Source organism: Spermophilus citellus (assembly GCF_964194105.1).
Source record: "Spermophilus citellus genome assembly, chromosome: 16".
In the NCBI taxonomy this organism is placed as follows: Eukaryota; Metazoa; Chordata; class Mammalia; order Rodentia; family Sciuridae; genus Spermophilus; species Spermophilus citellus.
Genome location: NC_138196.1, coordinates 47,014,297 through 47,029,239, shown reverse-complemented (window position 1 = coordinate 47,029,239; position 14,943 = coordinate 47,014,297). Strand labels below are relative to the sequence as shown.

Genomic DNA, 14,943 nt, shown 5'->3' with positions numbered 1-14,943 from the left:
GGCAGACTGGTTAGATGTGAGAGACCAGTTTGTGGTCCTGCACACAAATCCCAATCATGTTAACAAGTAAAATATACTTTAATATTAACTTAAATTTATCACATATCAGTCCCTATCCTAGTGAGTAGAGAATGTCACATTACATTTATATGGTATTCCAGACCTCTCTCTGAAAGATTTATATCTCTATGATCTCATTTCATCTTTAAGTCAATGATCTTATGAGATGGGAAATAATTTTGGTTTAGCTATGTAAAATAGCTGGTATTGGACCATTTTTGACCCAAAACCCAGCATTTGACCATGGTCTGACCTAACAGGATTATCCCCATTTTACAGACAGGTTAACTTAGCAAGGCTACAATCACCAGGCTGAGGCAGAGCTCCACCTAAACCAACATCCCTGCACTCCTTCTACAATACCACATCTTTCCTTTAAATACGCTGTAAGTCTAACTTCAAAAACTCTTTATTGCTAGTATACTTAATTTCCGTATGTTTTATAAGGATCACAGTGAAATAAGGTAGCTAGAGAGGAAAATATGATTGATTATCCGTACAGGCAAGTAAGGTCTGAGAGCCCAAAATTACCAAAATGTAATATTTCAGAGCATTAAAAGAAGAATTCCATTACAATTACCTTCTTTCATTATTAACTTCTACATCTTATTATGCTGCTGAATTACATTATTTTCAAGTGGAGAGGGATACATTATCTTTAAAATTCTGAATACAAAGTATTATTGGGCAATAGTTTTACTTAAAAGAGTAAAAGGTTTTAGAGATTAAATAAAATGTGTGATCCTTTGACAAGAAAAATTTATGAACTATCTTTAATACTGTAATACACTGATAAATAAAATGATCTTTGGGTCATCCAGCTCAATCTTTATTTTACAGGGACAGAAATCTGAGAAAACAAGTGACTTGACCTTCTAATCTACGCCTTGTCAACTGTCAGATTTATTGAAAAATGTTCACAAAGTGAAACTGTTTTCAGCAAATACTTTCTAGCCCTGAAATCTCATTTCATATACAATGAAGCATTAGCCCTCTCTAAGTCCCCAATATATCAGAGCTTTAACAAATTATTTTGACTTAAATGTCTACTACCAAGGCTATATCATTTTATATATCTATAAAACTTTCTATTGTTTTTATCCTGCTTCTTATAACAGTCCTCTAAGACCATTCTTTTCAAGCTGTAGAATCTCTGAAAATTTTTGCATGCAATAAGAATCTGGCCGAAGGCATTTTACAAGGATATTAAGACATGTCAAAATGTAGGCAATCTGGATTTTCTGAATGTAAGTTACACATCCAAATTGGTGCAAATACAACTAGATTCCAAATGGGGTAAGAGGATATTGTAAGTCTTAGAGAACTAGGCACCCAGAAAGCAGGGATGCCACAGTACTGAGGGTAGCAAGTACAATGGCCAGCCAGAGGTTATCTTTTATCTTTGACATTTCTCAATACTTGATTAAGGAGGGGTGAAGTTTAGCTTTCAAAAAATCCTAGAATAATTATTTTAAAATTAATATTTCCCAAATTAAGTGATTCTTCAATTAAAATATTCTGTATCAAAAATAGAATTTCATGTGCTCATTCATCAATTAAAAAAGTATACCCAATACATATTGAAGAAGCATTATTTTATAACCTTTGCACATCAGTTAGAAGTCCAAATGGTTAAAATAATGACATGATAAAAAATCCCAAAAAGATCAATTAAGGATGAATTTCAATTTACCACCACCATCACCACAATTTTCAAATGTTAATTCCAATGCTCATACATTAATTTATCCATGATTTTGTTCTTAACTTACATGCACAGCATGCAGACCCACTTTCTAAGTCCATGCATGCGCACAAAATGCTCCAGTCCAGTGTTGAAGAAGCCTATATTTGTAAAGCTTACCAGAAATGACCCCTGCAGTCAACGTGGCAGCAACTGGTGACTGCCTCTTACTCACTCTGGCAAGAAATCTAAACAGTAAACCATCCCGGGCCATGGCAAACAGAATGCGGGGTAAAGGAAACATAGAGCCCAGAAGACTAGAACAGAAAAATTCATAATCCACATGTAAGTTATTTTAAGTATTATTCCAGAAAGGTATATACACAGGTAAAGACTGGACATAGTAACATGCAGAACCAAAAAATTCAAAACAGGAACAAGTCACAAAAAATTACTGAACTATTGAACTTCATATCAATCAAAACAGGTGATCACCTAACTTTCTATTCTTTCTCAGAATCCTTGATGAAAAAGATCCCCCTTTTCTCAACAGACATCAACCCTCTCTCACCTGCCACTGCACCCGATGATAAAGTAGCAATTATTGGTGTCTTCGTTTTGGAATTGATTTGAGCTAGACATTTGAAAAGCAACCCATCCTCCGCCATAGCATAGATTACCCGAGGCATTGGGAAAATGGATCCAAGAAGACTGAATGAAAAGCAAAGACATGCAGTATGGCAAACACATTCATGCAAGATTACACCTCAGCACTGAAATCAAGTAACTGTGTACAAATCAGCTGGACAGCTATAATTATGAAGTCATATTATTTTAAAATGCACTATGATTGGACATTTAAAAATATTTGACAATACATTGTACTAGTCATTATTTTGTTCCAGATTATTTGCCCAACCAAATTATCACACTGAAAACAATATTGCAAGTAAGCCATCTGTGTGCACCATGAGTCTTATTGAGTTAAAATGAAATAGTTAGACATTACAAAAAAAAAAAAATTAATATCATTAAGACATTTTTGGTGACAATAATTCAGAAATAAACTTCCTAAATTAACACATAATTAAAGAAGAGATTAAGCAGCTGTATCTCATATTCAGTAACTATGCATTTTTATATTATCATTATTTTTCATCATCTAGTCTAATCTTTGATCAAATTGGTAATAATTCTCAGCATCACAAGATAATTAAAGCTGATACAGGTTTTTTTAAAAAAATCAACTTACTGAAAAGGTAGTACAGAGAAGTAGCCACAACTAAAAGTTAGTAACAGTAAAGTTTAACAAGAATTTTGCTTAAGATTTTTAATTACTTGTGTTTCTAGTAATACCATTCCATCTATTATTTAGTTGTAAAAGATGAACACTAAAGAGAAAACAAGTAAAATGCTTTATTTTTAAAAATCCATTTTCTCTTTTAATAAAGGTGTGTTGAGCTTAACCACAGATGAATCTCTGTCCAACCCTTCTAAGACTACAGTGACACAATATGTTTTCAATTCAGACTTTTAAAACCATGTGAAAGTCTTCAAAATAAACCTGAACACTAGCACACGGCTGAGAAACCCACAATAGCAATTCTTTCTTTTTTGAGATCTTACTATGCTTACCCAGGCTGGCCCAAAACTCCTGGGCTCAAGAAATCCTCCTGCCTCAGCCTCCTCTGTGACAGAAACTATAGGTGTACACCACTGTGTCCAGGTCACAGAATAATTTCTAATTGCCACTCAACATTATTATGTTTTAAAAAAATAAAAGGAATTCTGAAATAAAACTACACTGAAAGTTATATTTATTTTTCTAATTTGACTTTTAGAAAATTACTTTTACTCAAAACATTAGTAATCAGGCAAAAAGATTAATTTTCTCTTTGTAAAAATATTCTATAGTACAATGTAGTACCATATTAGGGTAAATTTTACTTTTGATCATGCATTAATTGGAAATACGGATAACTAAAAAAAAAACAAGATATGAATCCTAAAGTATTAAAACAAATAGCAACTGAATATGACCATGTAAGACTCAAATACCCTTTTCTCTTAAGATAAATAGGATATGAACTTCCACCATTCATTTGAAAATGGTAATTTCTATTTCTAGAGCAAGTTTAGTCTGTGCTCATAATAAAAAGTGTATGTTTGTATTTTAAAATGATACAACACATATCTTCCACTCACACAGACAATATTACTTTAAAGGACAGCAGGAAATGCCAAGTCTGCATACAGTTTCAGACCATCTCAAACACTACAAGCAACACCAAGGCCAGCAGAAAAACGTTAACGTTATTCTACCGTTACAGTTAGAATCCTAAAGTTTTAAAACACACACATATACAAAGATGAGTGACATATATATGTTTGTGCTGATGCCATATATATTTCAGTGGAAGCTTGGACCATCCATATCTTGGAAAGCTAATTCTAAAACTGATGGGGGAAAAAGGCTTTTTGTTTTAATCAATTAATATTTTTACATGGCAACTCAGGGCAAACTGTTTAGTGAGAACACACAGCTGCAAAATAAGTTCCTCATGTTAGGATATTTTTAGAACATACAAAGGCAGTGTTTTAGATACTAACTGCACTTTGGAGGAACCCAAACTGCTCCTACCCCAAAGGCAAAGCAAAGTACCTTGTTGACAACGCACACAGAGAGCCTGCTGCAACAACATATTTGGCAGGGCCCCATCCAACATACTCAAATGCCACTGGAAGGGGGCTTTTTTCATCGAGGAGGTAGTAGGGCATCATAAGGGTCAAAGCTGCAGAGACCCCAAAATAAGCCATAAAGCAAACAAGCAAAGAAGTCACTATTCCAATGGGAATAGCTTTCTGGGGATTCCGGACTTCTTCACCTAAGGAAAGAAACAAAAGATATTCATGCTTAAGAAATAAATTAAGGGCAAAGAACTTAATGTGGGACAAATTCTTCCTGTCCTCCATGATGATTCTACTCTGCATCTGTCCCTGCTGTTTTCTTAGATTGATCCACTTATTTGACACAAAACTTCCCCTCTTTTTTTTGAAAGTACTTAGCTATCACATAAAAATCTAATTTCCAGAGGGAGAAGTCACGCATTTAAAAAAAAAAAAAAAAAAAAGAGAAGTTTCCCATTAAAAAAAAAAAAAATCACATCAGCATTCTTAAGGATTTAGGGATAGGCCTATAGTCTTAATCCATTTGGAAAATGACTCATCCACAGAGATTAAATGACTGCTATGACACTCTGTAGGCTCTTAAACATGAAGGCTTCCCATAAACTTATTTCTAAAGGAATTCTAGTTGCAATATTAAAAAAAGAATATTTTGTATCCTTATAAAATTAGGCATTACCCAAAACATGGTCAACTGTAATATAAGGCCATGTAATGGTAAGAACCCAAAGGAAACACTTGCAGAGTGATTCTTATTTTAAAAATTTGTTCTTTTTAGATACACATGACCGTAGAGCGTATTTTGACATATTATACACACATGGAGTTTAACTTATTCTATTTAGGATCCCAATCTTGTGGTTGTGCATGATGTGGAGTTTCACTGGTTGTGTATTCATATATGTACATATCTGAATTGTTAGGAAATAGGAAAGTTGTATGTAAGATTCATTTTGTTTCCTATTTCCATACCTCCTCCCCTCCCTTTATCCCCCTTTGTCTAATCCAATGAATTTCTATTCTTCCCTCCCCACCCCCTTTATGTGTTAGCATCCACATATCAGAGAGAACATTTGGCCTTTGGTTTTTTGGGATTGGCTTATTTCATTTAGCATGACAGTCTCCAGTTCTATCTATTTACTGGCAAATGCCATATTTCATTCTTCTTTAAGGCTGAGCAATATTCCATTGTGTAAATATACTGCATTTTATTTATCCATTCATCTGTTGAAGGGAATCTAAGTTGGTTCCATAGCTTAACTATCGTGAATTATCGAGCTGCTACAAACACTGACTTGGCTGTGTCACTGTGGTATGCTGATTTTAAGTCCTTTGGGTATAAACTGAGGAGTGAGATAACTGGGTCAAATGATGGTTTCTGAGATGCAACAATTTGCAGTCCCAACCAGCAATGTATGAGTGTACTGGAGTCAGATGAAACCTCAGCGTAGTTATAATTTATATTTCTCTAATTGCTAGTGATGTTGAACATTTTTTCATATATTTGTTGACCATTCATATTTCTTCTTCTGTGAAGTGTCTGTTCAGTTCCTTGGACCACTTATTGATTGGGTTATTTGGGTTTTGGGTGTTAAGTTTTTGAGTTCTTTATATATCCTGGAGATTAATGCTCTATCTGAGGTGCAGGTGGCAAAGGTTTTCTCCCATTCTGTAGGCTCTCTGTTCACCTTCTTGATTGTTTCCTTTGCTGTGAAGAAGCTTTTTAGTTTGATGCCATCCCACTTAGTGACTCTTGATTTTACTCATTGTGCTTTAGGAGTCTTGTTGAGGAACTTTGTTCCTAAGCTGACATGACAGAGTGTTGGGCCTACATTTTCTTCTAGTAGGCATAAGGTCTCTGGTGTAATGCCTAGGTCCTTGATCCACTTTTGAGTTCTGTGCAGGGTGAGAGACAGGGGTTAAATTTCACTCTGCTACATATGGATTTCCAGTTTTCCTAGCACTATTTGTTGAAGAGGCTATCTTTTCTCCAACATATGTTTTTGGCACCTTTGGCTAGTATGAGGTAACTGTATTTATGTGGGTTTGCCTGTGTTCTCTATTCTGTTCCATTGGTCTTCGTGTCTGTTTTTGTGCCAATACCATGCTGGTTTCTTTACTATATCCGTGTAGTATAATAATAACGTCTACTACTGTGATGCCTCCTATTGCACTTTTCTCACTAAGGATTGCTTTGGTCATTCTGGACCTCTTATTTTTCCAAATGAATTTCACAAGTGCTTTTTCTATTTTTATGAAGATCATCATCAGAACCTTAACAGGAAAATTGCACTAAATCTGTATAGCACTTTTGGTATTATGGCCATTTTGACAATACTAATTCTGCCTATCTAAGAACATGCAAGATCTTTCCATCTTCTGAGGTCTTCTTCAATTTCTTTCTTTACAGCTCTACAGTTTTCACTGTAGAGGTCTTTCACTTCTCTTGTTAGCTCGAGTCCCAAATGTTTTAATTTTTTTTGAGGCTAGTTTGAATGGGATAGTTTTCATAATTTCTCTTTCAGTTGATTCATCATTGGTATATAGAAATGCAATTGATTTATGATTGTTAATTTTATATCCTGACACTTCACTGAATTCATTTGTGAATTCTAGAAGCTTTCTGGTTTTGTGCAAGGTGAGAGACAGGGGTTAAGTTTTTTAGGTCATCCAAATATAGAATCATTTCATTGACAAATAGGGGTAGTTTGAGTCCTTGATTTCCTATTTATAACCCTTTATTTTCTTTCTTTTGCCTAACTTCTCTAGTTAGAGTTTCAAGGACTATGTTGAAAAGAAGTGGTGAAAGAGGGCACCCTTGTCTTATTTCAGTTTTTAGAGGGAATGCTTTCAATTTTTCTCCTTTTAGAATGATGTTGGCCTTGGGTTTAGTGTATATAGCTTTTACAATGTTGAGCATTGTTCCTATTATCCGTAGCTTTTCTAGTGTTTTGAACATGAAGAGGTGCTGTATTTTTTTTCAAATGTGTTTTTTGCATCTATTGAGATAATTATGTGATTCTTGTCTTTAAGTCTATTGATGTGATGAATTACGTTTATTGATTTTATAAGTTGAACCAACCTTGCATCCCTGGGATAAACCCCACTTGATTGTGGTTCACTATCTTTTTAATATGTTTTTGTATTCAGTTTGCCAGTATTTTATTAAGAATACTTCCATCTGTGTTCATCAGGGATATTGGTGTGAAGTTTTCTTTCCTTGATGTGTCTTTGTCTGGTTTTGGTATCAAGGTGATAATTAGCTTCATAGAATGAGCTTCTATTTCATGGAATAACTTAAGGAGGATTTGGGTTAGTTCTCTAAAGGTCTGGTAGAGTTGGCTAAGAATCTATCTGGCCTTGGGCTTTTATTTGTTGGTAGGCTTTTGATGGGAAAAAATTTTTGCTTGAAATTGATTTGTTTAAATTTTCTATGTTGGAGAGTAATTCTTATTTGAGTACTTATTGTACAGGATAAAGATAAAAGAATCAGTCAATGTTTTGTCTGGCTAAAGAAAAGACAATTTAAGAAGATAATCACTTTAAAGTGATAGCACTCCAAATAGAAGGTTAAGGATAGTAATTATGATTAACACTAAGTATCTGACAGCTTGCAAAGTACTGGACCCATATGCTATCTTAGGTAATCTTCACAGTATCTGAGGGGTCTGTACAGCTATAGAAGCCAAGGCTCAGTAGTTTCACTAAGTGCCTTTTTAATCATATATGGCAGGTGTCACAGATGGATCTGGAACCAGCACCCTTCCTACCCAAATCCCACTTCTTTCCTTGACTCTCTGCTGCCACTCACAGCTACTCCTGTGGTATAAGGAATACTTTCACCTTCTACCTGGAGCTAAGACATTATTCTTACCAGTTGTTGCAATGCAGTCAAATCCCACAAAGGCATAAAAGCAAGTGGCAGCACCAGCTAAGGTTCCTGCAAAGCCGTAAGGCATAAAGCCACCAGCCCCATAGATGCTTGTTCCGTTTTCAGAAGGTGGCTCTCTAAGGAAGAGAGCAAACACATAGTTAAGTCATTTTCATAGAAACTTACATTTTTGGTGATTTGTCTCAAACAACATCCTTTGAAAGTTGTTGTATTCATCAGCTCTTTGAAGCTGACATATAAAAAACTAAAACTAACATCTTATTTTGTCCCTGTTCTTGATGATGACCCTCTGTGTCACTAACATCCAAGCAGAGGCTGATCAATAGCAAATGCATAAGATCCAGACCTACTCTGGCTGGAACCCACAAGTAGGCAGTATTTTCAGAGTACAGACCCTAGTATGGGCCAAGCTCTGTGACAAAGACAAGAAACTTCCTTCCTATTTTTCCAAGATAAGTACATTCTTCAACTCATGAAGCAGATAGGAACCAGATTACAAGTAAAACAGAATTCCCTAGGCTTGCTCAATAATATGGAAGCTAAAATTTCATTATATGTTAAAATCTGTATAAAATCAGGACACTAATTTCTACCTCATCAGAATGACCATGAACAATATATATAAAGAGAAACATTTACATGTATCTTACTCTATGTAATAGATGTTTTTGTAATCTTATTTCTGCTTATACACCTAATATCATTCTCTAAAAAACAAGGCCTGAAAATTATTAAAAGTCTGAGAAAATGCAAAGAAACTGAATGTGGTCCCAAAGGATGCAAGACTCAAAGACACTCATTGGTTTTTAGAGGTGGTGTACAGCTGGGGGAAAAAGGTCAAGTTCTTCCAGTGGTTAGGGTTTGCCCTGGCCCTTCCCCAGAACCAGCAGCTATACAGCTTTTCACAGTGGCTCAAGAGGGAGCATACCTACAACTTTATGTTTGGAGGGGAGTCTGGGAGGGAGAGCCTTGGCATAGAACAGAGCCCAGAAAGGTCTCAGAAGCAAAACGTTTGAGAACCACTGCACTAAAAAAAACTTTCATGTACACCCCATTACAATGTAACATTAAAATAAAAATTAAAAGAGGGATTAAAAAAAAAAGCGTAAACATTTTACCTGGCATTTGCTGATATATTTTTGAGAAACTCTTCACTAATCTTCCAATTAGCCACATTTCCCTTCACAAAGCCAGCAACCATGACAAAGAGAAGGACCAGGATATTAATAGCTGTGAAGAATTTATTTACCCAAGCAGACTCCTTTACTCCAAAAGATAAAAGACCTATGGAAAAAGAAAGAGCATTGTCATTTTACCTATAGGAAAGGCAATGACATTTTGAAGCAAATATAGACTTAGGGATGTTATTGTTACCAGCATTCATGTATTTAACTCCCATTTATCCTTTTCCATTGCTAGTTCACTCATTAGTTGGCTCATTGTGAAGCCACATCTTTTGAACACAACCAGTTTGATTTCTGGAGGAAAAAGTGCTCAGCCAGGAGATTCCATACTAAGAAATATAAGTCTAGTAACTCTGGCCATTGTTACCAATGGTAGACAGATGTAAAGCGACATTTCATCACTCTAATAGAATGCTATTCTAAAAAGCTATTTTAAGCTATTTATTTCATGGTACTGGGGATTGAACCTTTTAAAATTAAAAGCTCAATCATACATCTGCCATGTATTTATTTTACACGTAGTTGGAATATAATTCTTCAATTGTCATGCCAAAAAAGTTCCTTGTTAAATTTATTTTAATCAATAGTTTTATAGAAACTATTGATTTATTGTATAGTAAGATATATTTATTGTATAGTAAGATATAAAAATATTCTATACAAGTAATCTTATCAGAAGAACTATAAAGAGAATAAAAGTCATCCATGATGTCTCCTCTAGAATTTTGCACAAACACAGAGACATATTTCCACATCAACAAATACATAACCTCATTTTTAACAGCTGTGTAACCAATTATATGGAGACACCATACTTTAATCTCTTATTTATAGACAATTAGATCACTCTTAAGTTTTTTTTTACATTTATAAAGAGCAGTGATATCATCCTCTTATAAATATCTCTATATACTTTCTAAATATTTCTTTACAACAATTTTCTTTTTTAAAATTTTTTTAGTTATACATGAACACAATGTCTTTATTTTGTTTATTTATTTTTATGTGGTGCTGAGGATCAAACCCAGTGCCTCACACATTTGAGGCAAGCACTCTGCCACTGAGCTACAGCCTCAGCCCACAACAATTTTCTTTCTTTTTTAAAAAATTTTTTGATAATGGGAATTTAATCCAGGGACATTTTACCACTAAGCTGCATCCCCAGCCTTTTTTTTAAATTTATTTTTTAGTTGTAGTTGGACACAATAACTTTATTTTACTTATTTATTTTTATGTGGTGCTGAGGATTGAACCCAGGGCCTCACCTGTACTAGGCAAGTGCTCTACCGCTGAACCACAGCCCCCCCAGCCCTTTTTATTTTGAGCTATTTACAATAAATTTCTATAAGTTAATACTGTATCAAAGGGTATGCAATTTTACCCAAGGCTTTTTAGTCATATTGTGAAAATATTCCACAGAAACTTTGGCCCAATTGAAATTGCCCAGTTTTTCTATCAGTGCATTCTGTTCATATTGATTTATAAGATTTATTTATAAATTAATGCTATAAGCTTTCTGTATAGTATATACTTTCCCTATTTATCATTTTCTTTCTTTCTTTTTTTATTTATATTTTATTTCTCTATGGTACTGGGAACAGAATCCAGGGCCTTGTACACATGAGGCAGATGCTCTAACCAGTTAGCTATACCCAGTTCTGTCATTTACTTTTAACCTTCCTATTGATTATTTATATAGAAAAGTTATTCAAAGAACCTATAAATTTTCCTCTTTTAATTACTATCTTTAATGATTTTTTCCTAACATTAACCTATAAATGTTCATATGTTTCCTTCTAGTTATTAATAATTATTATATTTATCATATTTGAATCTTTAATCTATCTAGCATAAGATATGGACCTAATAAAGTTTACATATTATTATTGGAGAAATGACTGCTATGGAACTACTATGCCACAGATTTACCTGCTTCTTCTCTACACCCACAACACCCTGCATCCCATAAGCAAGATTTTCCAAGCAGAGGTGAGAGAAGTTGAATCTCATTCTTTTAATTCCCAGAATCTCATAATAATAACTCTGAATGATACAAAGGACAGCCACAGGGTCTGGACAAGTACTGACTCGTAATTGTCTAGCTGGGTTACAAATGGTTACTATACATCCCAGAGAATAACAAAGCTCCATGTGCACTCTTTACTCTGAGGTCTCATCTCCCACCAATAGATTAGAGACCAATAAATATCTCATCTGATGGCATATACTTCCCTCCGGTTGACAAGGCAGGGGGTATTACCAAAGGAATAAATATTTATAAGAGGGGTTTCTGACCTTCAAAGACTCTAAGGACAGAGTTATAATGTAAGTTTAGACTATCTTTAAAGGAAAGCTATGATGATGAATGAACAGAGAAAAATGATGTAGGCTCAGGCCAAGCCTTAGTCTTGCCATGGAATTTAAATGGGTCACAGCTACATGCTGCTCAATGCTGAGAGATTAATGCTGAATATTTTAAGTTTAATGAAATCACCTCTAAATAAAATATGATATAACTTATTTAATGTAAGCTAGGCTGTTTAGCTACCATACCAAACTAAATTCCATCATCTGATGAAAGACAATGAATGTATCTTTTTTTTTTTTTGCCATTAGAAGCAAAATAGAAAACATTTTAGACCTATAAATTTTGTTCATGTTTCTATCCCTATATAATACATTTTATTAAGGATTAACTTTTAAAAGGATAAGGATATTTTTAAAATTAGATAATTTTACAGGTAAACATTTCATAATGAGCCAAAAGATATTTTTGTCACATCCTTCTAGTCTGGGGGAAAAAAATAGAGGTAAGGCTGGACAGGCAAGAGTGGGTAGATTACTCAGGGTAAATCAAGTAGGAAGTAGGAACAAATAAAAAATTTTATTTTTAGTGCAATCCTTGATGGGCCTAACTAGGACTTCAGGGCTGGTGGTATGGCTCAGTAATAGTGTTTGCCTAGCATGCCCAATGGCTCAGGGGCAGAGCATTTGCCTAGCATGCCCAAGGCCCTGGGTTTGATCCCTAGCAACACACACACATACACACACAAGCAAAATCAGGACTGCAGATAGCACTATCAATCAAAATGAAAAACATTCAAATAATCAAAACAAGTAAAAGGGCATAGCAGGAAGCAAAATAGGCCAGTCCCAAAGAATCAAAGGCTCAATGTTTTCTCTGAAGAATAGAGGTATTCTGGACTAGACAGAGAGAAGTGAAGGGAGGGAAAAGGGCATGGGGGTAGGAATGATAGAATGAATTGGACATAATTACCCTATGAGCATACATGATTACATGATGTAAGTAACTCTACTACATCATGTACAACCAGATGAATGAGAAGTTATACTCCATTTATGTATGACGTATCAAAATGTATTCTACTGTCATATATGACTAATTAGAACAAATAAAAAAATATTAAAGAAACAAAGAAAAAAATGGGGCTGGGACTGTAGCTCAGTGGCAGAACGCTTGCCTGGCATATGTGAGACACTGAATTCGATCCTCAGCACCACATAAAAATAAACATAAAATAAAGGCATGCTGTCCACAACTGAAAAAAAAAAAAAGAAAGAAAAAAAGAAAACAGAAGGGGACAACAGGGATTAACTATGTTTACAAAATGAAGTTGGCCGTCAATTGAGTGCTTATTAAGTACCAAGAAAGAGGCATGTTTAAGGTAGAAACTGATATCCTTATTTTATGGATGAGCAAACTGAGTGATGGATGGAAAGATTAAGTAAACTGTAAGTAAACTGTTCTAAAAGCAGTAAGTGGCAGAGCAAGATTGAAAACCAAATTGTTCCTACTTGTAGTTCTTGTGCCTTTTTAAACCACTATGCATAACACTGGTAAAAACTGCAAAATTTCATCCACTATGTTTGCTATACAACATCTATGTTCAAAAACAAAAGGTGTGGGCTGGGGTTGTGGCTCAGTGGTAGAGCACTGGCTTAGCACATGTGAGGCACTGGGTTTGATTCTCAGCACCACATACATAAATAAATAATGTTATTGTGTCCATCTACAACTAAAAAAAAATTTTAAAAAGACAACAACAACAAAAAAAGATGATCTGAATGCCTCCTTTTCAACCAGATGCCTACAATATGCAGACGAAAGCCTGATAGAAAACCTGAATTTCTTCTAGAAATAGTATACTTGCAAATATCCGTAGTTGTATTGGATAAGATGGATCAATCCCAAGAAATCGTACATTTTCCTTATTGAAACTTCACTGCCACTCCTGCAAATGTTCAATACATATTATAAAACTGATGTCCTCATGCTATCATTTGGCTAATGCCTTTTACTCAGACATGTTTCTTCTATCCCCAACAATTCAGATTCAGACTTTTGTCTTTGGTTTGGTACTGAGGTTTAAACCCAGAGGCACTTCATCACTGAGCTATATACCAACCTTTTTTATTTTTAATTTTGAGAAAGGGTCTTGCTAAATCACTGAGGCTGATCTTGAACTTGCAATCCTCTTTTTGAGCCTCCTGAGTTGCTTATTTTTGAAACATAACCAATCACAGAAAATAAAATGAGTTTAACCAGTGACAATGCCCACAGACATCCAACAGAAAACTAAGTGTGTAAACATGCTGACTTAATGTGGAGAACTCACACTCCAAATTCAGCAGTGACCTACTTTCCTGAGATGATTAATTTGGAATTTGGCTCATCATAGGGAAAAGTATGTTTGGTTATCTTACCTGCTAGAAGTAATATAAGGCACACAGCAAAAAAGTCTGGATACTCTGCAAGGCCAGTATAATTCATTTTGAAGTATGTTCTGAAAAACTGACCAATCTGCTTGCTAAGAAGTTCATCAAAGGTGCCACTCCATGCTCTTGCCACACTTGATGTACCTTCCCAAAATATAGAACATTCAGAGATTAAAAATCACTAGCAGAAAATTAACATCATATGCTACTTGGTCTTATTCTAGGATTAACTTTCATTAATTCACATAAATTGAAAATTTTAATCACATTAGAAAATTATTTTAATAATTTTGTAACTATACAATAGTATCAAATGCTCAAGTTCAAAACTGTAGAATCAGGTGACTTTATTTGCAATAAAGAACCACATATAATATATATTATATACATATATTTTATATATATAAAATATATATACATATATTTCTTTTTTTTTAACATGGGATTTTCAAACCCATTAGGAGACATATCTGGTGTTGAAACAAAATCACAGAATTGGGGCAGGGAATGTAGCTCAGTGGTAAAGTGCTTGCCCAGCATGCATGAGGCCCTGACTTCAATTTCAAGCAAAAAAATAAATAAATAAGATCAATAGATCAATCAATTGATCAATCACAGAATTGTGCAACTGGAGACATTTTAGAAATGAGAAAAGTGAGGCACTGGGATGGGTGGTCAGGCAGCTGTCAAGGAACGTAGAC

General features: G+C 34.6%; 1 protein-coding gene across 4 annotated transcripts in view; it reads right to left on the bottom strand.

The window, feature by feature from the left end:
• The window catches only part of SLC7A2 (solute carrier family 7 member 2), a 63,453-nt gene that overhangs the window by 8,228 nt on the left and 40,282 nt on the right, over positions 1-14,943 (bottom strand). For 3 of the 4 annotated variants that reach the window (XM_081269209.1, XM_081269206.1, XM_081269207.1), the window contains 5 exons: positions 14,231-14,386; positions 9,440-9,605; positions 8,304-8,437; positions 4,407-4,629; positions 2,316-2,455 (listed from right to left, as the gene is read on the bottom strand). In XM_081269209.1, the coding sequence (XP_081125335.1) occupies positions 2,316-2,455; positions 4,407-4,629; positions 8,304-8,437; positions 9,440-9,605; positions 14,231-14,386 (819 nt within the window). Of the gene's footprint in view, positions 1-1,924; positions 2,062-2,315; positions 2,456-4,406; positions 4,630-8,303; positions 8,438-9,439; positions 9,606-14,230; positions 14,387-14,943 lie in introns of all 4 variants that reach the window. The other variant, XM_081269208.1, reaches the window with a different exon arrangement.